Source organism: Ochotona curzoniae, unplaced genomic scaffold (assembly GCF_017591425.1).
Source record: "Ochotona curzoniae isolate NIBS_2020 unplaced genomic scaffold, NIBS_Ocur_1.0 contig_908, whole genome shotgun sequence".
Lineage (NCBI taxonomy): Eukaryota > Metazoa > Chordata > Mammalia > Lagomorpha > Ochotonidae > Ochotona > Ochotona curzoniae.
Window position 1 is genome coordinate 15487118 of NW_024466607.1, and position 27785 is coordinate 15514902.

The window sequence follows — 27785 nt, forward strand, 5'->3', positions numbered from 1 at the left end:
AAAGGGAACCTGCCCTGAGCCTGTCTTGGAGACAAGGAAGTCAGGCAATTGAGTTGGCACCCCAGCAACCCTGTGGACCAATAACAGAAAAACCAGAGACGATAGCAAATAAGGAAGGAAGTTCATTTAATTTTTTTTTAGGCATTCACGTCCAGGGCCAAAGGTCAGCTCAGGGTAAGGCAAGTCCAGGAAAAAGCTTGCCTGCCTGCCTGCCTGCCTGCTATGCCAGAGTCCTGGGGCTCAGAATAAGTGGCCAGCCAGCCACAGTTAGTAAAGCATGGCAAGGCCAACCTGGGAACAGGAAGGAATAAGAACATGTCCCTTCAGTCACCTCCCAAGTTCAAAGTATAAACCTAGTAGAGCCCTACTGAGCCAGCCCATGAGTCGGGCATCCTTCCTGCTCAGGGAGAGTCAGCAGTTTGCATTCATGGAAAACATACCAGAGGTGGCGGCCTAAGCCCGCATTTCCCACAGTAACAACCCTTTGCATCGCGAAAAACCATGATGAGGTAGGTTGGCAGGCAGGTGTATTCCTCCCTTCAGAGGTGAGCTTTGGCAAAGCAGGCAAAATGGCAACAGCTGTAACTTCTTGCCTCCAAAAGACAAGAGTGGGGTCAGTGGGATTGTGGGCTGAAATGGCATTGAACATAGGGTCCCAAATTGAAGTCAATCTGAGGTTGCAGAAATATAGGTATTAGGGACCGCCCCCCAACCAAACTAGAGCTAACTTCCCACCCACTGTGAGCTTCCTGACTAACCCTCTGTCAAATGCTTTCCAGGGCAAGACTCCTGAAGGGGAGAGTTCCCCCCTGAGCCATCCTCACTTGAGGGTATAGTAACTCGTAGGCACAAAGGGCATCTTGCTGACCATAGCCATCTGCTGCTTCCGCCGCACCTCTACCAGCAGCGGAGTTCCTGGCCGGCTGTACTCACAAGGCACATAACCCATGGCCACATTCTTCTTCAGACAGGGCGATGGACAGCCACTGGTCACAGCACCTGTACAGGCAGAGGCCATTTGTTAACATCACCTAGTCCAGGCCAGCCCCGTGCCCTCCACCCTCCTGAGGAAGAGATAAGGACCATCCCCCACCAGTTTCCCTCATCCACTTACCAATCTTGGTACCCTCCATGTTCAGGATGGGACTGTGTGCCCGCACAGGGGCCCCCTCACTTATCAAGCCCACACGCCTCCGCTGCACCTGGCCCTTCAGCTGGGGAACAATGACCTCGGCTCCAGGAAAGTCCATAGTGGCTCGGCGGCGCTTCCCTGGAACACGACATGCCAGACCTAAGCCATAGCCACTAGACATGCTGGCCACACAAGCTCATAGCTACAAGGACCCCTTCATTTGGGCTCCTTCAGGCTCTATTCCTGCACTGCGGGCAGGCCACTATTCCCATCCTAACCTCCAGAAGCTCCAAGGCTTTTAACAAGGCCATAACTGCACCTTCAGGGAACCTAAGTTACTTGCTTCAGGCCACACCTCCAGGACCCTGTCTTTTGGTGCCAACCTAGCTTACCTAATGTCCAACTGAGGCTTCCCTCCACAGGTGTAGTATGTTCATCAATATCATTCCCATATAGGCAGAGACCTGCCTCCAGGCGCAGGCTGTCTCGGGCTGCCAGTCCGGCCAGCTTCACCTCGGAATTTTCCAGCAGAGCTGTTGCCAGGCGGACTGCCCCTGCTGCAGGCACTGAGATCTGCATGGGACACCAGAGGGCAAGTAGGTGGGCATCTGCAGTCATGTGCCCTGCACTGCCCTATAACCATTCTTGTTCATTTTTGAAATATATTTTGAGGATCCAGCACAGTAACCCAATAGCTAAAGTTCTTGGGCCTTACAAGCACCGGGATCCCTTATGGGCGCCAGTTTATATCCCAGCTGCTCCACTTCCCATCCAGCTCCCTGCTTGTGGCCTGGGAAAGCAGTAGAGGATGGTCCAAAGCCTTGAGACCCTGCACCTACAGGGAAGACCCAGAAGAACCCATACATTGAGAGGGAAAGAGAGGAAACAAATTTCCCATCTGCTGGTTCACACTCCAACAAATGCCTTCAAAAGCTGGGATCCATGGGCCCGGCGTGGTGGCGCAGTGGTTAAGGTCCTCACCTTGCATGCCTGGGATCCCATATGGGCGCCGGTTCTAATCCCGGCAGCCCCGCTTCCCTTCCAGCTCCCTGCCTGTGGCCCGGGAAAGCAGTCGAGGAAGGCCCAAAGCTTTGGGACCCTGTGCCTGCGTGGGAGACCCGGAAGAGGCTCCTGGCTTTGGATCAGCATAGCATCGGCCGTTGCACTCACTTGGGGAGTGAAACATCGGATGGAAGATCTTCCTCTCTGTCTCTCCTCTCTGTATATCCGCCTTTCCAATAAAAATAATAATAAAAATAAATCTTTAAAAAAAAAAAGCTGGGATCCAGTAACTCAACCTAGATCTCCCAAGTAGGTGGCAAGGACTCAAATATATGAGCCATCACTGCTGTTTCTCTGGAGACATGTTAGCAGGAATTTGAAATTAGAAGTAGAGCCAGGGGCACAGCTCAGTAGTTTAGCGGCTAAAGTCCTCATCTTGCAAGCACCAGGATCCCTACGGGTGCTAGTTCTAATCCCAGCAGCCCTGCTTCCCATCCAGCTCCCTGGCTGTAGCCAGGAAAAGCAGTCGAGGATGGCTCAAAGCCTTGGGACCCTGTACCCATATGGGAGATCTGGAAGAAGCTCCTGGCTCCTGGCTTTGGATTGGTTGAGCTCCAGCTGTTGTGGCCACTTGGGGAGTGAATACTCAAATGGAAGATCTTTCTCTCTGTCTCTCCTCCTCTCTGTATATCTGGCATTCCAATAAAAAATAAATATTTTTTTTTTAAAAAGTAGAGCCAGAGCTTGAACCCAGGCACTTTACCCAATGGGATACAGACATCTCAAGCTATATATTAACAAGTGTGCCAAATGCCAACCCATACATCCACTTTTTTTTATGCACTAGAAAAAAATTTTTATTTATGTATTTGATAGAGGAAAAGATAGCGAAAATCATCCACCTGCTGAATCACTCCCCAAATGCTACAATAGTCAGGACTGTGTCCTGCTGAAGTCAAAAGCCTGGAAATCTAGCCTGAGTCTCCCACACAGGTGCAGAGACCCAAGCCTCAGGTCAATGCCTTCCCAGGTACATTAGCAGGAAGCTGGAACAGAAGTAGAGTAGTTGGAATTTGAACCAGCATCCAGATGGGATGCCAGCATCGTAGACAGAGGTCCAACCCGCCATGCCACAATGCCATCTCCAAACCTGCTTCTTGACATACCTCCATACCATCCTCTCCTGTGTAGCCACAGCGGGTGACACGACAGCCAGATACTCCAAACACCTCCATCACAGCACTGGTCATGAAGGGCAGTGTCCTCAGGTCATGTCCCACGCCAGCCTGCAGTACCTGGGCGGCAGTGGGCCCTGTACCCAAGGAGCCAGTGACCAAGCATCCAGATCCCAGTGCCCCTCAGAAGTGGACTACAGCCTTTACTCAGGAATCAAAAAGCAAATCCAGGACAAATCCTACTCTGCCAGTAGGAAAGGGACTCTAATCCCTAGCTCAACCTTTGAGGATTAGTGGGGGAGGGCAAAGGCCAACATGCACACTTAGAGTTACGCCACACAGACAACACACACCACACCTTCCTCTTAGTATGGCCTCTGTGCTAAGTATTAGATGAAGGCAGGAAAGCCAAGGTTAGCTCCAATTCCAGCCTTGTCCCTCTTACCTTGCAGGGCCAGCAGGGCATTATCCATTACCTCCAGGCCCACATCACTGCCCCTGTTCTGCAGCTCCCTGACCTTGGCCTGAAAAGAAAGAGAGAAGCACATTAGACTCTGGGATTCCCATCCTGAGAACCTACCACAGGTTAGACACTACAGAGCTAGGTGTAGGAGAATAGATTCCCATCTTACCAAGTTGCAGAGCTACTGAGGAATAGGATGATTATAAGTCCAGGTCTACCACCCGTCACTTCTTCACCACAGGATTCTTACTTTGAGATCAAAGCCAGCTTCTGGCCGCCTCCCTGTGTCCCCTACCACCCAGCCCTGACGTGCTCCAGGGCAGGTCTGTGCAAGTCTTGCAGACATTCATTCCTCAAAGAGTCACTTCTCGAGCCCCTGGGCCAGGCTTGCTCAGGACAACACAGGGATGAGGACAAGATACTGAGAACATAGAAGGGTTTTACCTGCATGAGGGCCAGATCCTTATCCCGGCAGCCAGCATTGGACACCACATACAGGTATCCCTCAGAAGTGTTGGTCACAATTAGATCATCTAAGATGCCTCCAGCCTCGTTGGTAAACAGTGACAGTGTCCCCTAGCACCAAAATGGAGCAGCTTGGCCTCCAGACCCATGAAGACATTGCCAAGAGTCATACACACACACACATCCCTGGCTCTGCTAAGCCACAGTAAACTCATGCTCAGAGTATGCAGGGTGCATAGCTGGACCCAGATCTAGACTCTAATCTTCATGTACCAAGTAAACTTTACTCTCTCCCCACCTTGGGCAGGGGACTTCCCTGATTCCCTAGGAGCCCTTGTTCCCCTTCCCTACTCAGTACCAAGCCCTATGTCACACTTCATCTATGACACCTAGGACTGGGTACTTTGTCCCACCTAGGCCTGGGGCAACTCAGCCAGTGTTCCAACCCCACAGCATACAAGCTTCCAAGCTCCCGTGGATGACTAGCACTTCACAGAGATGCCCCAGTTGAAGTGTCTGAAGGTCAAGGGTCTCAAGAATCATGCGGGGATCTTTATTTTATTCATTTTTGTTTTGCTTTTTCTTCTTTTTTTTTCCCTCAATACCTGGGAACCTTGTTAAAGGCTCTGATTGAACAAGTCTAATGGAGTTCCAGGAATATCTTCCTAGCAAGTTCCTCATAGGCAGCGAGAGGTTCAACAATACAGAAACCTTGCTTTCTGGTCTCCCAGCTTGATATGGCAGTGGAGATAGCACCTCCCCCAGGCACAGCTGGAAATGACTCTTGGACTCTGTCCCCCAAGACAACAAAGCCTTGAGAAAGTGCATCTGACCCATTCCTGTGCCCCACAGTCCAAGCCAGAGGAAACAACCCAGCCCAGTTGCTGGTTCATGATGGAAAACACACACTAAGCAGAAAGCAAAGGGTCCACCTGGTTTGGCTTTAGTTCTGCGATGTCTCCAACCACCAGACTTTCCATCAGTTTCACCCGGTCACGACCATGTATCTTGCTCTGGGAAAAAGATGGAAAGCCACAGACCACTGGGCATCACACAGTCCCCTGTGCAGTCCAGCCCAGAAGGCACTGAGCGGTCTTTTAGTTCTACAAGTGGCAAGGCCCCACTTTCTAACTCCCCTACATGCCCCAGCACAGGATGTGACTTGGGGGACCCAGAGGAGAACCCACACATTTCCAAAATACCCCCTTTTCCAAACCAATACCTAGCACTAGGTTGAGAATTGGGAGTAATAGGAAGAGGGTGGACAACTTAGAGAGGGACATCCTGAGTTAATTCCCTCAGGGCCATGGCTCTTCTTGTATGGTTGTCCTTGGAACCCAGTTCCCTGGAAACAAAGCTGGAGGAGTGCAGCTCAGTCAGGTGGGAAGAAGGCCTGGCCCAGAGACCAGGGAGCTGCCTTGGCTTACCTGCAGCATATGAGACACGTCAAAGAGTGAGCAGTGGTGGCGCGTGTGCAGATGTGAGGCAATGTGACTGTCCTGGTACTGCACTGGCAGGCTCCAACCCGCGAATGCCACCATTTTCCCTCCGTGGGCCAGGTGAAAGTCATAGAGTGGCGTCCTATGGAGCACATCCTGTGGGGAGTGGAGTTTAGTACCACCAGGGTCCTAGCCCACCCCATATCCCTGCACCCTCCCCACCTACCATCCCTCAAAGATCACCACCAAATCCCAGCACCCTGTATCCCACCTGTGCACTACTGAGTGGACGACGCAGAGCTGAGGGGAGCGCCTGCAAGCGCAAGCCCAGAAGGGACACCATGCTCACTGCTAGTCGCTGCATTGTCGCCTACAACCCGTGCAGCTGGCGCTGAGAGGCCACCAGTTTGCCAGGCACGCTGGGAGATGTAGTCCAGGCCAGAGCTCGGACAGGTCTCAAAAGCCTGCTAAGAGGAATCAGAGGAGGGGGAGGGTTGCCCGGAGGACTGGCTGGAATTTAAAACAGCTAGAGCAGAAACTCCACACAGCGGGGAAACAGTCTTAGGCTCTTCCCCCAAAGGCTAATTGGTGGCGGAGCAGGTTGTCCAGAGCTGACTGACCAACCCAGAGCCAAAGGCAGGGGTCAAGACCTCCCCACTGCCTCCCACCTCCAAAAGTCAAAGTTCAGCAAAAGATTGATAGGTACATTCAGAACTTCCTGCATGTAAGGTTAGATTGGGGAATAGGAAGCTGGAGGCTGACAGAGGGGCCCAGCACCCAGGTGCTGGCCTCAGGTAAGGATCCCAAATTTCCGCCCCAGCAGACAAGGTAGTCAGCACAATCACATGCATTTCATTAAGTGTTTATTGATCTTGCTGCACACCAGAGCCTTTATGGGTGCTAGAGGCAGCTGTGAACACAGTACACACACACACACACACACAGTGGCGATCACCCTTTTAGCAAAAGCAAGTGGGACTAATAAATGCAGGTAACCATAATGTTGAGCACAGAGGGTGGACACCAAAAAGTGACTTAATAAAGTGTTAGGGGCTTGGTGTGGTAGCCTAGTGGCTAAAGTCCTCACCTTTCATGCGCCTAGGATCCCATATAGGTGCTGGTTCTAATCCCAGTAGCCCCACTCCCCCTCTAGCTCCCTGCTTATGGCCTGGGAAAGCAGTCAAGTCAGATTTGCAGAGAAAAGGAGAGACAGATAAGATCTTCCATTCTCTGGTTCACTCCCCAAGTAGCTACAACAGCCAGAGCTGAGCCGATCCAAAGCCAGGAGTCTGAAACTTCCTGCAGGTCTCCCTTGCAGATGCAGGGGTCCAAGGCTTTGGGCCATCCTCGACTGCTTTCCTAGGCCACAAGCAGGGAGCTGGATGGGAAGTGTGGCCACTGGGATTAGAACTGGTGCCCATAAGTGATCCTGGCATGTGCAAGGAGAGGATTTTAGCCACTAAGCTACCATACTGGGCCCCAAAAATATAAATCTTAAAAAAAATTTTTTTTTAAATACAAGGTGTTAAGCCCGTGCACCTGTCCAATTTTCCAGAAGCAAGACACTCGGCAGTACTTCTTCCTTATAGACCCCAGGCACCAAGCAAAACCAGAGGGAAGCAGGATTCTCTCCCCAGCTTAAGCACAGCCTGTGGCAGTTCATGGCTGGCTTTAGGGTAACAAGAAACTTCACCGGCTCTTAGAAGGCAGTCATGAGAACCTTCCCTTGGGCCCCCCCCCCCCCCCCCCCCCCCCCCCGTGGATCCCTCAGCCCACTGAGCACGACAGGGACATGCAGTGTTGGGTGAAAGACAGATCTCCCATCTGCTTCTCAGGCACATCCTCTTGAACACACATCCAGGAGCAAGGAACCAGAGGACACAGGCTATGCAAAAATCCCAGCTTTGCTTCCCAGGCAGGCAGCAGGAGAGTTTAAACAGGAAATTTATTTTGGTGGGCATGATACAAAGGGAAAGAAGGCCCCAATCTCCAGGGCTGCTAAGGCAGCAGTGGTCTCCCAGGATGACATGAAGCAGATGCCAGAAGGTTCATCCCAACCCACTGCATGCAGAGTGAGGGCATAGGTGGAAGATGGGTGTGGGACGAGGGTGAAGGTTGGCAGAGGGGCCTCAGGGGTTCTTGGGGTATTTTATTTTATTCTGGGTAGGAGAAGAAAGAAGAGTTGTGTTGCAGCCTGGTGAAGATGGAGGTGGACCCCTGCCAGGAATTTATGCCAAAGCATAACAGGGAACTAACCCCTCCCTGCCCTGAGAATCTCAAATCTGTGATGACGGCCCAGGCAGCATGGCCGCACAGCCAACACTCAGAATGCGCAGGGAAAGCACTTCAATCACTGGTGGTCCAAACCCAGCCTGGGTAGGCACAGGCATGGCCAAGGTCTTGGCTATGAATCATGGCTCAGGTGTAGGAAAGCAAGTTCAGGTCGTAACAGCCATCCACCTGCAACACAAAAGACCCTCAGGCATGAGGCTCTCAGCACAGGGCAAGCCAAGGCCAAGGTGAGGGAGGCCCTCACTCACATCAAAGCGGCCGATCCTCGTGGAGCTGGGACTGGCCCGGATCATCTCTGTCAGCGCCCACATCTGCTGCACCTTCGAGGACACGCTGCTGGGGTCCGGGAAACCCTGCTCCAAAAGGAGGGGCTGGTAACCTTAGAGCTCTGGGGTAGGGGTGGGGGATCATACTGGATTTAGGGACACTCCACCTGAGGCCAGTAACCTTCTCAAGATGAGCTCAGGGCCCGTTAGCAGGAGGCAGCTGACACCAGGGCCAGGGCTAAGCACACTTCTTTCATGGGGCGAAAGCTTACCTCAACGAGGGGAGCGGGCTGCTCACAGGGTGCAGGATGGGAAAGCCACTTGGGGAAGGTCATAGAGGGGCTCTGCAAAACACAGGCCAACTGCCCTGAGCGACACCGAGCAGCAGGAAAAAGCCACAGTCCCCGGGGGCAGAGAGAAGGAGGAGCCCCTGAAAACCTTCAGGAGGTCCAAAGGCACAGTGAGACTACCTAAACTCAAGCACCAGGGGCAGCAGCAGCTGCTGACAGGTCTCCCGGCCCCTGAAGGTGTCCATCAGAAAGTGGCAGGTGGCCCCCATGTTCACAGCCTTGTCTCCAATCATGAGTCTTCCAGCACTCACACCTGGCCAACCTCTCTTGAATATTGTCTCTCGATTATCACCATCCTTACCCATTACTTGCCCACCAGCCCACTAGCCTAGCCCTCCCAGTCACAGTCAGGGGGATTAGGGTGGGGGTTGGGGAAGCCTCTTGGGGAAGGGGCGAGCCCACACCTCTAGGCAGCAGTCACTTACCTTTGGTCCCAGCTGGTAGATCTTCAGCTCCTCCACAGTGAAAGATAGCCACAGTGGTGAGGGCTGCCGTAGAATCAGGCGCAGCTCCACGACTCGGGCCATGTCGCAAAGCATCTGACAACAGATACAAGGATCCAGAGAGGACCCAGCCAGCCCACCACCCAGGAGCCTCCCAACCAGCCAAGTACCAAGATGCTGGCCCCCTGCTGGGCTCCTCTGGGAAGGAGAGAAGAGTGGTGCTCCCTCCATGGCCCTTGCCTGAGAGCAGTAGCCCAGGTAACATCCCACTTTTCCCTCGAGAAATATGGTCCACAGGCCTTCTCCTCCTCAAAGTTGCCGTGGCCATGCTGGGACCCAGCTGACCTGGTGCTGGAACAGCGATACATACTCCTGGGCTCCCTCCTCACTGTGCGGGTCAGGCATCAGGCAATGGTTCCGAAGGCAAGTCACCCATCTGCTTGGGCCATGTGTCGAGGTTTGCTGACGGAAACGGATGGTCAGGAAGGCTGTGTAGTAGTTCTTAAAGGTGATTTCCTGCAGCTGGAATACATACACACCACAAATCAGAGCCCCCAAACTAGGTTCTTTTTTTTTTTTTTTAAAGTTATGCTGTAAAGACACAGTGACATTTTCATCTACTTGGCCATAGGATTGGAAATGGAGTAGCCAGGATCTGAATCCACAACCCATATAGAATGCTAGTGCCAAAGGCAAAGGTTTAGCCTACTATGCCAAGGCAGCAGTCCAAGTGAGCTGTCTTCTCTTTTCGTACATGGTCTTGCATTCAACAAGTATAACTGAGGTCCACAGACCTCCTAACTTGGCTAAAAGTCCTCCCAGTCTGAATAAATAGGTCAGACCCATAAACCATGACTGGGATCTCACCACACGTCCCAGACACTGCTAGAGGGCAGAGCCCTACCCTGGAAAAGGTGGATGATGCCTGACGGCTGAGGCCTGGGACAGGAGGCATTAGGTACAGGGAATGTCACGGTAGCACCTGGTGGACAGGAAGGTGGGAAAACCTGGCAGTGACTGGACTCAATCAACATGACCCACCCAGGGTCAGCCGTGGCCCATCAGGCGAATCCTCTGCCGGCTGGTGCCAGCATTCCTATGGGCACAAGTTTGTATTTCTGCTGCTCTATTCTGATCCAGCTCCCCGTTTATGGTCTGGGAAAGTAGAGGAAGAAGGCCCAGGTCTTTGGAACCCTGATGGCTTGTGAGAGAACCAAAAAAAGTTTCTGGTTTCTGGTTCCTGGCTTTGGATTTGCTCAACTCTAGCCATTGCAGCCACTTGGGAAGTAAACCAGCAGATGGAAGATTTTTCTCTCTGTCTTTCCTTCTCTCTATAAATCTGTCCTTTCAATAATAATTTAAAAAAAAAAATCACCCAGCCCAGCATGATGGCCTAGTGGCTAAAGTCCTTGCCTTGGAAGCACTGGGATCCCAAATGGGTGCAGGTTCTAATCCTGGCAGCCCTGCTTCCCATCCAGCTCCCTGCTTGTGGCCTGGGAACTTAGCTGAGGACGGCCCAGGGCCTTAGGACACTGAGTCTATGTGAGGGACCCAGAGGGAGCTCCTGGCTTTGGATCAGCGCAACTCGTTGTGGCCGCTTGGGGAGTGAATCATAGGACAGCTGTCTCTCCTCCTCTCTGTATATCTGACTTTCCAATAAAATAAATCTTTTTAAAAAATTACCCAACAGGTCCAGTCCCTGTAGCCTAGTGGCTAAAGTCCTTGCCTTGCATGCACCAGGATCCCATATGGTTGCCAGTTCCTATCCCGGCAGCCCCACTTCCCATCCAGCTCCCTCCCTGTGGTCTGGGAAAGCAGAAGAGGATGGTCCAAAATCTTGGGATCCTGCATCCACGTAGGAGACCCAGAAGGATCTCCTGGCTTCTGGCTTTGTACTGGCTCAGCCTTTGTGGCAACTTGGGGAGTGAGTCAGCAGATGGAAGATCTTTCTTTCTCTCCTCTGTGTAAAATGTGACTTTCCAATAAAAATAAAATAAGTCTTTAAAAAAAAAATCACCCAACAAAAGTTTTAACAACACAGGTGTGTGGGCTCCACCTCAAGACAAATGTAGTGCATCAAGAGTTCCAGGGCTGGGCCCTTTAATTAAGTGTCCCAGATAATAGTAAGGAACAGGTTAGTGGAGGACACAACATGACAGCATGGGGCACAGAAGTAGGAGGGGAGCACAGGACTTGTCTGCTCACTCCTGCTGATGTGAGAATGCAAGGGACCCTGGGAACTTGAGCCACTTGGGAGGATGCAGATGAAGAATGGTCTGCGCCTGGTCTCTGGGGGCAGGGTTGTAGGAATGAGAGAGGATGTCCCTGGCCGTGGCCAGGGCCACAAAGATCTCCTCGTCTCTCTATGGCAGGTACGCTGTCCTTGATGCGGAAGAAATGTCAGAGAACACAGCAGCAGGTTGCAGTCTCTGTGCTAATTGAATAAATGCATATGTGAACGGTTAGCATTCGCCAAGCGCCAGGGACACTGCAGGGACTCCGCCTGGGGAACGCCCTCCCAGCTCAGCTCCGCCCCGCCCCGGCAGTGAAGGCTGGCTCACCTGGAAAGGCGCAACGCTGGGAAAGGTGACATCAATGACCAGCACTCCAGGCCGGCCTTGGGAAGTCCGCACGTCACCCACCTGCAGGGCTACGGTACCTTTCACATGGCAGGGCACCAACACGCGCGACATGATGCCCGCTGCTGCAGTAACCGAACGCAACCACCGCCGCTCGCTCGGGGATGGGGTGGGGGCGCCAATCACTGGTCCTTTCTGTCCACTCAAGCCCAACCAGAAGAACTACAACTCCCAAGAAGCTTCGCGACTCAACCCGGCCAGCCAGTAACCGACAGCGGGGCAGGCCGGAAGCCGGAAGTGCCTGCGGGCCTCTTCTCTTCCGGCCATCTTCGCAGTAGGCTTCCCGGAGGCCGCGGCGCCGCCCAAACCGGCCCAGCTTGTGGAGGAGAAATTTCCCCCATCTGAAGCCAGGAACCTGGAGCCTCCTATGGGTCTTTGTAGGCAGAGGATTAGCTTCAACATCACTGTGCTAATTAAAAAAATTTTTTTTTTTATTTTTATTATTTGAAAGCAACAGAGAGAGAGAGGACTCTTTAATCTGCCGGTTCTTTCTCTATACGTCTGAAACAACTAGAACTGGGCCAGGCTGAAGCCAGAAACTAACAACTCAGTCCAGATCTGCCGTACCGCTAGCAAGGACTCAATTAGCCTCACCGTAACCTGCTGCCTCCTAGTGTGAGCTTTAACAGGAAGTCAGGACAAGAAGGGAGCAAGGAGGGACCTGATTTCATACCCTCTGTTACTGGATGCAGGCATCTCCAGTGGTTGGTTGGTTTCTTTCTTTTTCCCTTTTTTTCTATTTATTTTATTTTTGTTGCAAAGGCAGATATACAGAGAGGAAGATCTTCCATTTAATGATTACTTTCCAAGTGACCGCAATGGCCAGTGCTGTGCCGATCCAAAGCCAGGAGCCAGGATGTTTATTCCAGGTCTCCCACGCGGATGCAGGGTCCCAAGGCCTTGGACTGTCCTCGACTGCTTTCCCAGGCCACAGGCAGGGAGCTGGATGGGAAGTGGAGCTGCCGGGATTAGAACCAGTGCCCATATGGGATCCTGGGTGCGGTCAGGACGAGGACTTTAGGCACTAGGCCAACCGCGCTGGGCCCTCCCTGGTGGTTTCTTAAACACTAGGCAAAACACCTGGCCCTACTTTTAAGTTTTTCTTTTTAAGCTTTTTTATTTATTTTTTATTATTGGAAAGGCAGAAACACAGAGAGAAGGAGAGACAGAAAGATTTTCTGCCTGTTGGTTCACTCTTCAAGAGACCACAATAGCCAGAGCTGAGCCAATCCAAGTCAAGATTCAGGAGCTCCTTGCAGGTCTCCTACACAGGTGCAGAGTCCCAAGGCTTCAGGCCATCCTTGACTGCTTTCCCAGGCCACAAGCAAAAAAGCTGGGCGGGAAGTGAAGCAGACAGGGATACTGGAAGATGCAAGACGAGGACAGAAAAAGAGAATGAGGTTGAACAGCATAGGGTTCTTACACATTTTAGGCCAATAATTATACAGTTGTGATTGGTCAGTTTAACTGTTAACTTTCAAAAAGAGCAAGTTGGCAGGCTTCTATTGGTGGGTTTGAAGCAAGCAACTTTAAAAAAAATTTATATTTTGGGGAATCTTTACATAGTTAATTAGGGCATAAAGGTTCAAGGGCTACAGGAAAGTGGGTAAGACTATTATTTCCACATTGTTTTTTTCATGTATCTGGGGTATCGGGGGAGATAAAGGGAGAAGCCCCACCCTGTCTCCCACCTATCCCAGGTCCCCAATGTGGGGCATGCTCGAGGGTCTTGCTCAAGTAGTTTTGATGGTTCAACAGTTATGAATTGCTGCCAGTCTCACCATTCCAAGCAGGAAGAAATCGCTGCAGAGTCCACTGATTGACACTCCAAGTGAGCCAATTTTTCTTTGATGGAAGGAACTTGCACCTAAATCCAAGAAAGAGCAACTAGAAAAGGATTGATTGTCCCCTCCCCATTGACCCAACTATGAACCAGACAAAATATAGGAAGCAATAATGTTCAGACAGTGTGAATTAGGCAACACAAGACAGCGAGCCCTGATGGACGGAAGTACTTACAAATTAGAGGTTTCAGATCTGCACCGGGAACTTCCAGAAGGTTCCCTTGGGAACTTCAGTTGAGTAACAACCAGCAAAAACCTGTGAAACCACCCAAATCCTGGGAAATAACTTCTCAAAAGAATAAGATACCATAATCTCTAGATCTTCTTAAAGACCAGAACTAGTCTGTTGCCACCAGCCATAGTGAAAATCCTCCCAGCTCAAAGGGCACCAGGCCGAGTCTTTGTAAGAGCAGGTATAGCGGCCTGGCGTGATGCCTCAGTGTCTAAATCCTTGCCTTGTACTTGATGGGATCCCATATGAGCAATGGTTTGTGTCCCAGCTGCTTCATTTCCATCCAGCTCCATGCTCATGAACCGGGAAAGCAGTAGAGGATGGCACAAAATCTTGAGACCTTGAATCCACAGGGGAAACCAAAAAGAAGCTCTTGGCTCCTGGCTTCCAATCAGCTTAGCTTCGGCTGTTGCAGCCGCTTGCAGAGTGAACCAGTGAATGGAAGATCTTTCTGTCTCTTCTTCCCTCTGTAAATCTGACTTTCCAATAATAATCAGACTTTTTATTTTTTATTTTTTTATTTTTTTATTCTTCACTTATTCCAATAATAAGTCTTTTTTTTAAAGGCTCATGGGCCTGGCGCTGTGGCCTAGTGGCTAAAGACCGCTCCTTACCTGCTCCAGGATCCCATATGGACACCGGTTCTAATCCCTGCAGCTCCTATTCCCATCCAACCTGCTTGTGGCCTAGGAAAGCAGTCGAAGACAGCCCAAAACCTTGGAACCCTGCACCTGCCTGGCAGACCCGGAAGAAGTTCCTGGATTTTGGCTTCAGATTGGCTCAGCTCTGGCCATTGTGGTCACTTAGGAAGTGAATCAGCAGACAGAAGATCTTCCTCTCTGTCTTTGCTTCTCTCTGTATTTCTGCCTTTCCAATAAAAATAAATCTTTAAAAAAATAAAAATGATTAATACTTAAAAAAAAAATAAACTAGGGCCCAGCGATGTGGCCTAGTTGTTAAAGTACTCGCCTTGAACGCCCCGGGATCCCATATGGGCGCCGGTTCTAATCCCGGCAGCTCCACTTCTCATCCAGCTCCCTGCTTGTGGCCTGGGAAAGCAGTCGAGGACAGCTTTGAGATCCTGTACCCGTGTGGGAGACCCGGAAGAGGTTCCTGGTTCCCGGCTTCTGATCAGTGCAGCACTGGCCATTGCACTCACTTTGGGGGTAAATCATCAGACCGAAGATCTTCCTCTCTATCTCTCCTCCTCTCTGTATATCTGACTTTGCAATAAAAATGAATAAATCTTTAAAATAATAATAATAATAAACTAAGAAATAAAAGAAAAAAAACTTTAGGCTTCCTCTGTCTCCCAATTCGACTCTTACTCCATGCTCTGGCCATCTCAACTGTCCTCTTTGTTGTTCCCAGGGTCACAGATGAATTCCTGCCTTTTGGCTTACTCTCTCTGTTTTGTCATTTCTCAGCCTAAACATATTTGAATCTGACATCGTATTATATATTTAATGGTATACATGTTGATTAAACTGCACTGTTCAAATTAAATTGAATTCATGCCTTAAATATGAGCACCTGCCATAATTTTTACATTTCTTGCAGTTATGATAAAAATGTCAAAGGAACAGTTTGATTATTTTACATAACTCATATTTTACATACCAAATATGATCATTCCAACAGAAAAATACATGTTTTACGGAATGGATATTTTTTCAGAGTAATCTTTTCAGAGAAAATCTTTGATATAAATGTTGCTTACACATATAACACATTGCAATTTAGACGAGCCAAATTTACGTTTTCAGTCCTCAAAATGTGCACCCTATAAAACCAAGACTTAATCTGTCTCATTCAAAGCCAAGTTTCCAGCTCCTAGAATAGGATTTGGCACATAGGTGTACAATTAGAGTTTGTTGAAAGTGAGCGAATGGAGTGGATTTGCATTCCCTGGCATCCTTGCCTGGGACTGGTGCCCAGCCCAGGAACCCCCAGGATCCCAGTTGCTAGAGAGAATCAAGTCTCTTAATCCGCCATCCTCTGGCAAGTCAGGGTAGGTAGCGCCATCTGCTGGTTGACAACGAGCTACTGGGCTTTGAGGATCACCTGCTACATCTGTGGCTGGTGAAATCACATTGCCACGAAATCAGTTCCAGGTGTTTGGACTGACTTTGCCCATTGAACCTTGGATATTCAAGTTTCCACTGCATTCGAGCCCTTATCTCTTCATATTGCATAATCTTATTTCCTCTTCTCACAAAGACAGCTATCATATCAAGAACCCCATTACTCTGTCTCCGTCTTTCTGTGTATCTGTTATACCTGACATTCCAATACAAAAAAGCGGCGGGTAGGAGGCCTGGTGTAGTAGCCTAGTGAATAAAGTCCTAGCCTTGCATGTGCCAGGATCCCATATGGGCACTGGTATCTAATCACAGCAGCTCCACTTCCCATCAACCTCCCTGCCTGTGGCCTGGGAAAGCAGTCAAGGACAGTCCAAAGCCTTGGGACCCTGCACCCACATGGGAGACCTAGAAGAGGTTCCTGGCTTCAGATTGGTGCAGCTCTGGCTGTTGAGGAAGCTCGGGGAGTGAATCATCAGATGGAAGATCTTCCTCTCTGTCTCTCCTTTCTGTATATCTGACTTTCCAATTTAAAAATCCCATCAATGGTGCTTGTTGTGACACAGGTAAAATTGCTGCCTGGAACACCTGAATATCATATTAGAGTCCTGGGTTGTGATCTTGAACCTCTGCTTCTGCCCAGCTTATTGCTAAGGCAGTTTGTGAGGTAGCAGATGATGGCCCAAGTCCTTAGGCTCCTGTGACCCACTAAGGGGTGGCCCTTGCTCCTAACCTCAGTCTAGCCAAAAACCAGCTATTGTAAACATTTAGATAAGGAACCAACAAGTGAAAAGTATCAGTTTGTCTCTATATCACTGTCTCATATAAAAATATATAAGGTACAGGCCCAGCGAGATAGCCTAGTAACAAAATCCTTGCCTTGCATGTGCCGGGATCCCATATGGATGCTAGTTTGTGTCCTGGCTGCTCCACTTCCCATCCTGCCTGTGGCCTGGGAAAGCAATAGACAATGGCTAAAAGCAGTGGGATCTTGCACCCAGGTGGGAAACCCAGAGCTCTTAGCTCCTGGCTTCAGATTGGCTCGTTTCCAGCTGTTGCGGCCACTTGAGGAGTGACTCAGACACACGAAAAACCTCTTTTTCTATATCTCCTTCTCTCTGTAAATCTATCTTTTCAATAAAAAAATTAATAAACAAATAAGTAATGTGCCAGCGATGGCGCAACATGCTAATCCCGCACTTGCAAGCACTGACATCCAACTTCTGATCTAGCTGTCTGCAGATGACCTGGGAAAACAGCAGAGAATGGCTCAAGTTCTTGGAACTCTGTGTCCAGCTGGCAGACCCAGAACAAGCTTCTGGTTCCTGGCCTCAGATTGATTCAGCTCCAGCTGTTAGGGCCATTTGGGTAGTGAACTAGAATAAACAAGATTCTGCTCTCTCTCTGAATAAAATCTGCTTTTTTAAAAAATTTATTTATTTTTATTACAAAGTCAGATATACAGAGAGGAAGAGAGACAGAGAGGAAGATCCTCCGTCCGATGATTCACTCCCCAAATGAGCACAACGGCCGATGCTATGCTGATCCGAAGCTAGGATCCAGGAACTTCTTATGGGTCTCCCACATGGGTGCGTGCAGGGTCCCAAGGCTTTGGGTCATCCTCAACTGCTTTCCCAGGCCACAAGCAGGGAGCTGGATGGGAAGTGGAGCTGCCGGGATTAGAACTGGCACCCATATGGGATCCCGGCGTGTTCAAAGTGAGGACCCTAGCCGCTAGGCCATCGCACCAGGCCATGGATACTCTTCTGATCCAGCTCTGCTAATGTAACTTGGGAACCATAGATGATGGCCAAAGTGCTTGGGTCCTTGCCACCCATTCAGGAGATGGGATTCTGTCTCCAGGCTTCAGCCTGGCCTAGGCCTGCCCCTTGTAGGGCATCTGGGGAGTGAAGTGGCAGATGAGGACATTTGTTTCTCTCTTGCTCTTCTTTTCAAGTAAAAAATAGATACAAACATTACACTTTTCAATATTTATCCCCAAACTCGTCTGGTTAGGCAGGAAGTAGAGGAAGAGCCAATAGTATCCAGAGTCCTAGGAGGTCCATTGTGAATGGGACAGCCCACAACTGTCTTTCTCACTGTCATCATTTATTTGGTTGTTTATAAAGGTTGGTTCAAAGTAGCTTCAAGGAGGTGGTTAGGGGGCTTTCCTAATCCAAGCCCTCAGACTCTAGAGGGCAGTGAAAGTCCAGATGGCCAGGAGCAGGCCCAAGCCTCACAGAGCCAGGAATTGTTCTGGGTTTTGGCACACAGTCAGGGCTGCAAGGCTGCAAATAAGCATGGCAGAGCTTTCGGGAACTCTTAAACCTCTGACAAGAAAGAATGTGTAGGAAAATGTTTTCCTTGGGAACTTGTCCATAGCTGTTTAGATAGCAGAGGTCTGTAAGGCTGGGGACCTTGCCTCAGGTCATGCAATCCGTGGTGTTCCCAGTCTCCAACTCCAGACAGGCCTGCGTGGCTTTTCCCACTGTTGGCTTCCAGCCCTACAGTCTCCCTGGGGCTTGCCATGAAGCACTCAGCCACCCTGTTCAGGACTCTGTATCCAATCCCAAAGAAGGGCAGGAAGCAGATTTTTTCCAGTCCGTGGCTAGGAGAGCTGGGGGCCTTGGAGCAGTTTCCTGCAGCTGCTGGGAACAGGAAGCGTAGGAATGCTCATGCACTCTGTCTTTCCTGGGATCCACATCCTGCAACTGAAGTCACTCCATTCCACTCCAGGCCCAGCTCTGGGCCTCCCCGTAGGCACACTTTATCCCCCTGACGAAAGGAATCCCTAATGAGATGACTTTACTGTGGGGGAATGCAGGACCCAGCTGGTGATCTTGTCAGTTCTCCTGGCCCCCACACCAAGATCCTTCCGCTTAGAGTCAGGCAAGTCCCAGCAAAGTCTAGGACGTTTAGTTGAGGCCTGCTTGGGTAGTCACCTTTGCTCCATTCCTGTCCATCTAGCCAGGTCTGAACATGCCCTACTGTTAGTGAACCCCTCTTGGGAATTCACCAAGGCAGCAGAAAGCTTAGCCACTGCTTCTGCAAGAACCACTGTGGTACCTCCTCTGAAGGTTGTCTCTGCACCCTGGGCCTCCTCGCAGCTTCCTTCTCCCTGTGTGCAGCTTCCCCCACCCAGCCACAACTAAAACACATGCTGCTCAGCTGTCCCAGCTGTGACTTCTGGTTTTGTTTTTGTTTTTATTTATTTGATTTTTTTTGCTAAGATTTATTTATCGAAGAATTCAGGGGACTTTCAAGGTTACCAGTATTCATTGTCTCTGTATGCAGTAAAATTTTATGGCCCAGTTCTAGTGAAATAGGAGAATTCACAAGTTACTCAAAATGTTTTTGTTTTTTCTCCTTGGACATAAATGCTGATGCTGTTACGTTTTTGTTTTTATTATGACTTAACTTTATGCTGTTAAACTTTAGAATGTATCTTAATCTTTCACTGATTTTGCCCTCCTGCTCCTAAGTACACAAATTTCTGACAATACTACATGGTTAATTTTTAGAAAAAAATTTTAAAAAGATATATTTTATTTTTGTTGGAAAGTCAGATATACATAGACGAGGAGAGACAGAGAGGAAGTTTTTCTGTCCATTGATTATTCACTCCCTGAGTGGCCCCAACGGCTGGAGTTGAGCTGATCTGAAGCCAGGAGCCAGGAGCTTCTTCTGGGTCTCCCATGTTGGTGCAGGGTCCCAAGCCTTTGGCTTGTCCTTGACTGCTTTCCCAGGTGACAAGCGGGGGGGCTGGGTGGGAAGCTGGGCTGGTGGGATTAGAACCGGTGCCCATATGGGTTTCTGGTCCATGCAAGGTGAGGACCGTAGCCGCTAGGCTATTACACTGCACCAGGCCCTAATTTTTGGAAAACTTAATGTTGGAGTAATTCAAGTTTGTAATTTAAGATAATCAGTTCACTTTGATTCTTTAAGTTTTCACAATTTCCTTTTCCACAGATAATTATGGAGAAAGATAATTATCAATTACCTAATAGTAAACATGCTGTCCTCTGAAGAGATAACTGTGTGTGTTTTCATGTCTATGAACTTGAGTTGCTTGTATGCAGTTACATGTATGATAATGGAGTAATGTTCAAGATTCGTATCTACATCATTATCATACGGATGCATATTTATTAATAAAGTCATTACTTTAAAACAAAACAGGTCTTGTGCCGTCCTTGACTGCTTCGCCAGGCTACATGCAGGGAGCTGGATGGGAAGTGGGGTCCACCTGGATTAGAACTGATGCCCATATGGGATCCTGGCACATGCCACTAGGTGTCGCTACCACTAGTCCACTAGCTAGGCCACCAGGCCCAAAATAAATAAATCTTTTTTTTTTTTTTGAAGATTTATTTATTTTTATTTCAAAGTCAGATATACAGAGAGGAGGAGAGACAGAGAGGAAGATCTTTCAACCGATGGTTTACTCCCCAAATGACTGCAATGGCCAGAGCTGAGCTGATTCAAAGCCAGGAGCCTGGAGCCTCTTCTGGGTCTCCCACATGGCTACAGGGTCCCAAGGCCTTGAGGACTTTCCTCTCTGTCTCCGTGTGGGTCTGCCTTTCAAATAATTGAATAAAGATTTGCCAAACAGACAATCATAAAATAAAACCAGAGGAAAGGATGGGACCAGGAAGGCAGGTAGGGGCAAAATGAGAGTTCCTTGTTCCTCTTGCAGCTGGAAACCTGGAGGAAGCCTGACTATGGAGGGAGGACCTCAGTGGAGTTTGGGTTTCGATGTGGGCTCTGGGTGGCTGACCCAGTGGCTGGTCAGCAGGGTGCTCAGGGCCAAATCCAGCAGAGGACAGGTCTTGTCCGTCCCCCCCCCTTCTCTGCAGGTCACCGTCCTGTCATGGGGAAAAAGTGTTTAGAAAACCAATGTCCCAGAAGACAAGAGGGCAGGCGAGGTAGAGATTGGTATCTCCCTGCAGGGCTGCCAGGAGACAGGGCAAGACCTTGGTCTTGAGGGGCCTGGGAGCAACAGCAGCTGTTCTTTTGGCAAGCGATGTGGGCAGCCCCCGGCCGTGGTAGCTTGTGGGATTTCAAGCCAAGGACATTGGAAAGGCAGGGCTGTGAGTGGGTCAGCAGAGCCATCTAGGCAGGGGAGGGAGGATGTCCTGGCAGATCAGGCGGTGGTTGTGGTGGTGGGGGCAGTGTCACTCTTGGATAGATACAGCTGTCTGGGAACAGCTGCAAGGCAGAGGGAGGGAGGCTGGGGGTGGCGGCAGCAGGTGAGGGGGCCGTGGGAACAGAAAACCAGTGAGGGTAGAAGGGCACTGGGGGAGGTGACCAGGGGGATTTCTTGGAGGAAACTATGATAGAGGCATCTATAGTCCTGGATCTCTGTTCAGATAATTTGGAATTTCTCCAGAAAGGAAAGGCTAGCATGGGGGTTTGGGAAGGAACCAACTGCTCTCCTTTTTCTTGGATTGCCCTGGAGACCATCCTCCTCCATGTGGCCACTCTGACTAGCTTAGAAACCCATCCCACATGCTCTCCCACCCTTGGGTTGCCTTTCTGTGCTCTGTTCCTTATCCATCCTGTGTCCTGGCCCTTCTGGGTAGGAAAGAAAACAGAATCCAGAATTCCTCGTAGCCCTCTGCGAAGCTCTGCTCCACAAGTGTGAAGGGAAAAGAGAGAGAAAAATGTTTGCTCAAGGTTCCAATCAGCCAGACACAGGCATTAGGGGTTCCCTGTCTGTATAACCAACCCTTGGGGCCTCAACCCCAGGCCCACTGGTAATCCTGGGTTTTGCCTTGTGTGAGTCATTTGCTTCTTACAAAGGAGTCTGGTCTTAGGGTTGCAGGGCAGCAAGTGTGCATTCCCACTTTTCTGTCTACCCCAACACAGGGATCAGAGCTGCTGCCTGAGAGGCAATCATGAAGGGTCCCAGGTGGCGGAGGGAGTATGGGCAGGTCCAGAGCAGAGCGAGGCAGGGGGTCAGCTGAGGCTAGCTTTTCTGCTTGGCATCCTCCCAGTGGGAGTAGAACAGCTGCTTGGCCTGGCTTTGAGGCCCAGGAACCCCTGGCAGAGAATCCTTCCTCTCTCACCCAGTCCCCACCTTCATGTTATACCAGCGGCCACAGTCCCTCACTGCCCTGGGACATGGCCATGATGAAATCTGTCTTTTCATCTTTTTTTGGGGAAAATTCTTCATCCACTATGAAAGGGGCTTTGTATGGTCCTGGGGACAAGTCAAGGGCTCTGTAAGACAGCCACCCCCATACCCACTCCTACCACCCTGGATTCAAGCTGAGGTCTTTCCCTCCTTCTTTGATTGATTGATTTATTTAGATTTATTTTAAATGAAAGACAAAAATGACACATAGGGAGAGACAAAGAGGGTGAGTAATACAGATCTTCCATAAGCTGGTTCAGTCTCCAAATGGTCACAGCAGCCAGGGATGGGTCAGACCAGAGCCAGGAGCCAGAAATTTTTGCATCTGTTGCACAGGTGGCAGGGGGAGCAGCACTTGGGTCAGCTTCTGCTGCCTTCTCAGATGTATTAGCGGGAAACTACATGGGAAGCAGAATAATCAAGACTCAAACTTGCATTCTGATACAGAATGCTAGCCAGAATCATAAGTAGCAGCTTAACTTGCTGGACCACCACTACAGCCACAACAGCCCCTCCTTCTTATAAGGGCCTGTCCTGAGTCTAGCCCCACGTTCTTTTCATTTCAGGCCTTTGTGGTCCCTAGTGTATCTTTGCCAGCTCAAATACAGTGAGCCCATCTGAGGGAAATAGCCCCTGCTTTGGGGGCCACACTCATTCCTAGGTGACCCCAGCCAGGACTCTGGGACATTCAAAAGGCCAGCAACCTGGGTGGTAAGTAGGAAGAAGATGGGAGGGAGCAGCTGGCAGGAAGCGGAAGCCTTACACCTGCTAGGTCACAAAACACTTGTCTTCTTCAGCCGGCTGGGGGATGCCCTGGAATCTCTCTGGGGGCAGGACCTTACCCCCACCTCCAACTCTCCCAAACTGTCCGCAGTCTGCACATTGGCCCAGTCCTTTCCCCAGGCAGGACAGTTGGGTCTGGTGCCTCCCCTAGATGGCTGTGCAGGTTCCCCCCTCCCCAAGTCCTTACTTGTGGGCACTTAGCAGCAGTTGTCCAAACCCAGGGGAGCCCTTCCTCCCACCACAGGGGTGCCGCTTCCTCCCTTCCCCTTTCTCCCCTCCCTTCTTCCCCTCCTCCTTTCTCCCCCTCCGCACAGGCTGGAAGCAGAGGAGCAGCCTCTCCACATTCCAGCCCAGGTGGAGGCAGGGAAAAATGAGAAAGTTTTTCTCCAAATGCGTGCTCTGACTTGACTTCTAAGGCGCCTGGTGCCCCTCCCAACAAGACCTCCACCTCGGCTCCCATCCCAGTCTGCTCCCTCCGCCCCTCTATCTTTGCTCCCTCTTTTCCCACCTCCCAGAGGAAGGGAGGCTGAAGATTGCTGTCCAACTGCTGCCCCTTCACCCCTCACCCCACCACATTCCTGGCAGCTGGCCTGAGGGCACCTTCCCCTCTCTTCTCCTCCTAGGCCCCACCTTTCTGCTTCCAAGTCCCTTGCCTACACTCCTGGCAAACCTTAGTGGGGTGATATCCAGTTCTGAAGCCTGCCCTCCCATCAGGGGGGTCTCACCTCCCTCCCCCACCCCTTTTCAAATGCTCCCTGATGCCTTAGACCCGCCCAGCCCACTTCCTCCTGGGCTGCCCCTCTCGGGCTAGTTCCAGAGCTTCCGTGGGAAACCTAGGCATTCCTTCCTCACTTCCTGAGCACCTGCCCTGTGTATGGCCCCAGCCCCTTGCAGCCTTCCTAACCTCCAACCCTTCCACCTGTATTTATTTATTTGCTACCTATTTGATCATATTAGGATTTGGGTTCCCCAATGGCAGGTCTTGTCTTTTTTTTTTTTTTTAAATGCTTGCTCTTTTTCTGCACACAACCGACTTGTTAAATATCTGTGGATTGACCAACACATGGATGGATGTGTCACTCTGGCTCTGACTCAGTCATATAGCATGGTCTTGCGTCACTTTCAGTGAGCAGGCAGGCCACAACCCACCCATGCTGTCATCTGACCAAGAGCCCAGAAAGGGCAACCGGCTTCTACAAGGTTACAGGGAACTCAGCTCTGAGTTCCAGCCAGGGCTTTGCCCCTACCTGGACACATGAGCCTGGCCTTTACCTCTTTATCAGCTCACCTCAAAATGACTTGGAGGGACCCCTCTCCTTCACTCCACAAATATTGGAGATTCTGCAGTACAAAGGTGGGGGGTGGCTCCCACACGCTCTACAAGCCAGCCCGGAACAAAAACATAGCTGCTCACTTGGCTCCTACAAGTCTCAGTTCCAACCATGAGGGCAGCATCAGGATCAGCTGTTCTTGGGGACTTGGGCACTGTCTCTAAGGGACCACAGAGGTTTGTCTGCACCTGTGAGAGGGACAGGCCCAGGTCTCAGGCCAGCTCTTAGAGAAGAGGGTGTTTCTGCTCCCCTGAGTCCCCAAAAGAGCCCTGAATTGGATACGTAACTGAGTCCAGAGTCTGGTACCCCCAGGACTCTGCTCTAAGCAGTCAGTGATTGAATGCCATCACCCATTGGAGCCCTTGGCTTTGTTTTCACCGCCTGACCAGCTGGACCACACTTAATCTGGTGTTTAGTCCAGTGTTCAAGGCCATAGGCCCAGTGTTTGGGGAAAGCCACCCAAAGTTGGCCTTGGGGGAACTATCTTATCCCCAGGGCTAGCAGGGAAGTAGAAGGTAGCTGAAGGAGGGGAAATCAGACATGTGTCTGCCCAAGGGAAGCAACGTCTTTTATTTAATTTTTATTTATTAATTTCCATTTTTTTTGAAAGGCAGAAAGACAGAAATGCTTTTCATCCACTGGTTCACTGCCAGAATGCTCACAATAGTCAGGGCTGGCCAGGCCAAAGCTAGCAGTCTAGAATTCAATTTGTGTCTCTTACATGGGTGGCATGCTCCCCTGAGGCATCCCTTCCTGCTTCCCAGGTTATGAAGTAGTAGCAGGGAGCTAGAATTGGTAGCCGAGCTCTGATGGGAAACCAAACACTTCAGAACAGTCATCCGGGGTGGCATTTTAACGGCTGCAGCAAGCTGCCTTGTCTTTAATTAATCCAGCCAATGCTTACCCTTGCTATGGGTTTCCTATTCCACAGGACTCTATTTCTAAATGGCCAGGTGTGGAAGCTGGAGGAAGTCCCTGTGCCAGCTTTGTATTAAGGGGCTCTGATGGCAGTGCTGGGGAGGTGGGCCCTATAGGGAACGAACTGGCTTATGGAAAGTGTGGCGGTGACCTGCAAACACGCCTACTACAGTTTCCAGACTAACTCACCAGCCCTTTATCTTTGGCACAGCTGCCAGACAATCTCCCTTCTGTTACACCCACACAAAAGGGACCCCTCCCTTGCCGGGCTTGGGCTGACCCTGCTTTCCAGCCTACTACCCTGGGCAGGCCTTCAGGCTTGGCATTTGGGTCAGGCGCCTCCACCCTTGGTCAGCACTGGTTCCTGCCCATTTTGATCAGGCCTGGAGGATGGATCAGCAGCAGCAGTAGTCTTCCTCCTCCTTGGGGGAAAACCTGAGGTCCAACATTGTTTTTCAGGAATGTGCCAGAATCAAAAGTCCCGGAATTCTAGAATTAGAGGAATGCTCTGGGCATGTAAACATACACTGGATTTGGTCGGAGCTGGAACCAAGGTCTCAACTCAAATCATATCAGCCCTAAGCAAACACTGGGGTATTCGCCTTGGACCTTGCACAGAGCCTGGACCCATGAGAGGCCAGAGGGGATGCCAGGCAGGGAGTAGCCCAGTTCCTTCCTTCTCAAGCAGAAAGTCTGCTATCTGCAGGTTATTAGGCAGTGGTTACAAAGTGGAGCCTCAGTTGATGTCCAGCACTCATGCTGCAGGGGAAGGGACAAAGCTGGGTGTACTGGGGTGGGGGTTGGGGGGGAAGCATTTTAATGGAGGCAGCCCTAGGGGCTGAAAGCTCAGGAGGCCTGAGAAAGATGTCAGGCCTGAAAAATCTCATTTTGGATCAGTCTTGCCCAGGCCTTGTGGGTGTCTGCTGCTCCTGGGCATTCCCTGCTCCACACTGGTCTGCCATGGGTTGTGAATACCAGGCCCGGCCTGGAATCCTCAGCAGGGTTCCAAGAGTGAGTGAGGACTTTGTGCTGATTCTCAGAGTGGGCTGGAGTTAGGCTCAGCCTGGCTCATCTCAGGGTTAGCCACGAGTTAAAAGTTGTGACTTCCAGGAGCCTCACACCTGTAGGAGCAAGGCCTGGAAAGGACTGGAAACAAACTCTGGCTCCTTCTCTGGGCTCAGAGCTTCATCTACCCTGGGGTACCAGTTGGACAGGACACCTCCCTTAACCAAGGCTCTAGGGCTACCTAGGCATAAAGCCCCCTGGGATGCTAGGGGTCAGAAGGAGACTTAATACTCGATCTAACCAAAGCCGAGGTCAAAAAGGAAGACAGAGCTGGCACCTGTGGCATCTATGAGGTCTAGAGTGGTTTGCTGCTGCTTTTGTGGGTGACAGGTGGGGGGTGCCTCTTGAGTCTGCACCCATGGTGTGTTTTTATTTTTCAAAATCAGAGATCCATATTTATGAATTTTCAGGCTGAACTTTGCAGAACTTCAGGCTGCCAAGCAGTGTCTGTTGTGCTCGGGGTGGGCGGCAGATGAAGCTGAAGGGGCAAACGAGGAAAATAGATTCTGCAGAGAAACCCAAATAACGTCTTGCTTCTCAAAGCAGCAAGATTTCAGAGATGGATTTGATGCCATTGAGTTTTAACACCTAAGGTATGATTTGAGGCTTTCTTTTCCCCCTTGGTTTTTATTATCTCTGAATGAGGTTTGGAGACCATGGAAAGCAGGCAGGTGGGTTTGGGAAGTGGCGAATTGTGTTTTGTTCTTTCTGAAATTTGCTTTTCCCAGACACTCCTGAGGAGGAGGTGAAAGCAGGAGAACCCCAGAACTATCTGGCATTCAGGGACAACCCCAGCTTCCCCAACATTCCACCCCCAATTGCCCTGGGCAGGTGGCAGTTAGTTCTGGGTTCAGAACGTGCTCAAGGAGGAGAGTAAGGGGCTGGAATTCCAGTCTGGTCGCATGCCAAAGAGTGAATGGACCATTCTGCTGGGATGGGGGTGGGGAGTGGAAGGGAGGGGAGCTCTTCCCAGAGCCCATTCCCAGATCCCTGCCCCATGTGGTCTGTTGGGAGCTTTTTGAGGAACCCTGCTCAATTCCGCTCTGCTCAATTCTGCCCTAGGAAGAAGGCCAGAGCTCAGCAGATAGCTCCACTTTGTACACTCTTTACCCCCACCCAAAGAATGCAGGCCACAGGAGTGAGTGACCTGTGCTTCTGGCGGTCAGCTATTTTGGGCGCCTGAGGAGGCACCAGGCAAGGGGGAGGGGTTGGGGATGGTCTTGAGGTGGTGCTTACTGGTTTCTGGCTAGGGCTTTAGGAAATGGGCTAACCCCTCTGGGCCCTGGCCCGTTTCCCCCATCAGTGTAAGGGCAACCAGCCTTTCATCCTTCACAATTCAGAGGCGGCTTTTTTCATGGCTTCTAATTACCTCTAGATTTGCGTTCGAGGAAAAATTTAGGAGGGCCGAAAGCCATCTACGGGTGGCCAGCTGTGTCCGCTCTGGTCCCCAAGCCTGATCATCCCCGGTTCGTTTTGGAGGCGCAAAAGCCTGAGGTTAAGGCGGGATGCCCTTCCTCCACGGCCACCCTGCACTCCACACCCCTCCCTTTTCCCGAGCGTTCCGGGCCACCAGGACTGGCCAGGGCGTGTCTCGGAACGGACCTGGCTGGCCGAGGGGGCGGGGCTTGCTCGGGGAGGCGTGGCCTGGCCGTGGCGGGCCAATGAGCAGAGAGGCCCGGGCTTGGGCGTGGCCTGCGCGCGGGTGCGGCGCGCTGCAGGGCGGCCGACG

General features: G+C 50.8%; 2 protein-coding genes across 5 annotated transcripts; both read right to left on the reverse strand.

Moving 5' to 3' along the window:
- Positions 1–794: 794 nt before the first annotated feature.
- Positions 795–6780, reverse strand: AMT (aminomethyltransferase). 3 transcript variants are annotated; one of them, XM_040994458.1, is made up of 9 exons: positions 5948–6780; positions 5665–5832; positions 5170–5250; positions 4217–4348; positions 3755–3833; positions 3301–3446; positions 1525–1705; positions 1115–1270; positions 795–999 (listed from the first exon to the last, which is right to left on the reverse strand). In XM_040994458.1, exons 1-9 carry the CDS (start codon positions 6038–6040, stop codon positions 821–823), a joined length of 1215 nt encoding a protein of 404 aa, XP_040850392.1. In that variant the 5' UTR covers positions 6041–6780; the 3' UTR covers positions 795–820. The 3 variants fall into 3 exon arrangements, with proteins under 3 accessions (XP_040850392.1, XP_040850394.1, XP_040850393.1); XM_040994460.1 differs by lacking the exon at positions 5665–5832; XM_040994459.1 differs by lacking the exon at positions 4217–4348.
- Positions 6781–7603: 823 nt separating this feature from the next.
- Positions 7604–11795, reverse strand: NICN1 (nicolin 1). 2 transcript variants are annotated; one of them, XM_040994461.1, is made up of 6 exons: positions 11589–11795; positions 9373–9549; positions 9010–9123; positions 8507–8578; positions 8217–8321; positions 7604–8136 (listed from the first exon to the last, which is right to left on the reverse strand). In XM_040994461.1, exons 1-6 carry the CDS (start codon positions 11718–11720, stop codon positions 8095–8097), a joined length of 642 nt encoding a protein of 213 aa, XP_040850395.1. In that variant the 5' UTR covers positions 11721–11795; the 3' UTR covers positions 7604–8094. The 2 variants fall into 2 exon arrangements, with proteins under 2 accessions (XP_040850395.1, XP_040850396.1); XM_040994462.1 differs by having other exon boundaries at positions 8217–8324.
- Positions 11796–27785: the final 15990 nt, after the last annotated feature.

What these genes read in the sequence shown, in the direction of transcription:
- NICN1 (XM_040994462.1), bottom strand. Translation starts at nt 11,720, where the DNA reads ATGTCGCGCGTGTTGGTGCCCTGCCATGTGAAAGGTACCGTAGCCCTG. An exon ending in AGCCCGCTCCCCTCGTTGAG is followed by an intron (nt 8,325 to 8,506) that starts GTAAGCTTTCGC and finishes CTCCTTTTGGAG; the next exon opens with CAGGGTTTCCCGGACCCCAG. An exon ending in CGAGGATCGGCCGCTTTGAT is followed by an intron (nt 8,137 to 8,216) that starts GTGAGTGAGGGC and finishes TTTGTGTTGCAG; the next exon opens with GTGGATGGCTGTTACGACCT.
- AMT (XM_040994458.1), bottom strand. Translation starts at nt 6,040, where the DNA reads ATGCAGCGACTAGCAGTGAGCATGGTGTCCCTTCTGGGCTTGCGCTTG. An exon ending in AGGATCTGGCCCTCATGCAG is followed by an intron (nt 3,834 to 4,216) that starts GTAAAACCCTTC and finishes CTTTCTTTTCAG; the next exon opens with GCCAAGGTCAGGGAGCTGCA. An exon ending in AAGCCTCAGTTGGACATTAG is followed by an intron (nt 1,271 to 1,524) that starts GTAAGCTAGGTT and finishes GTCGTGTTCCAG; the next exon opens with GGAAGCGCCGCCGAGCCACT.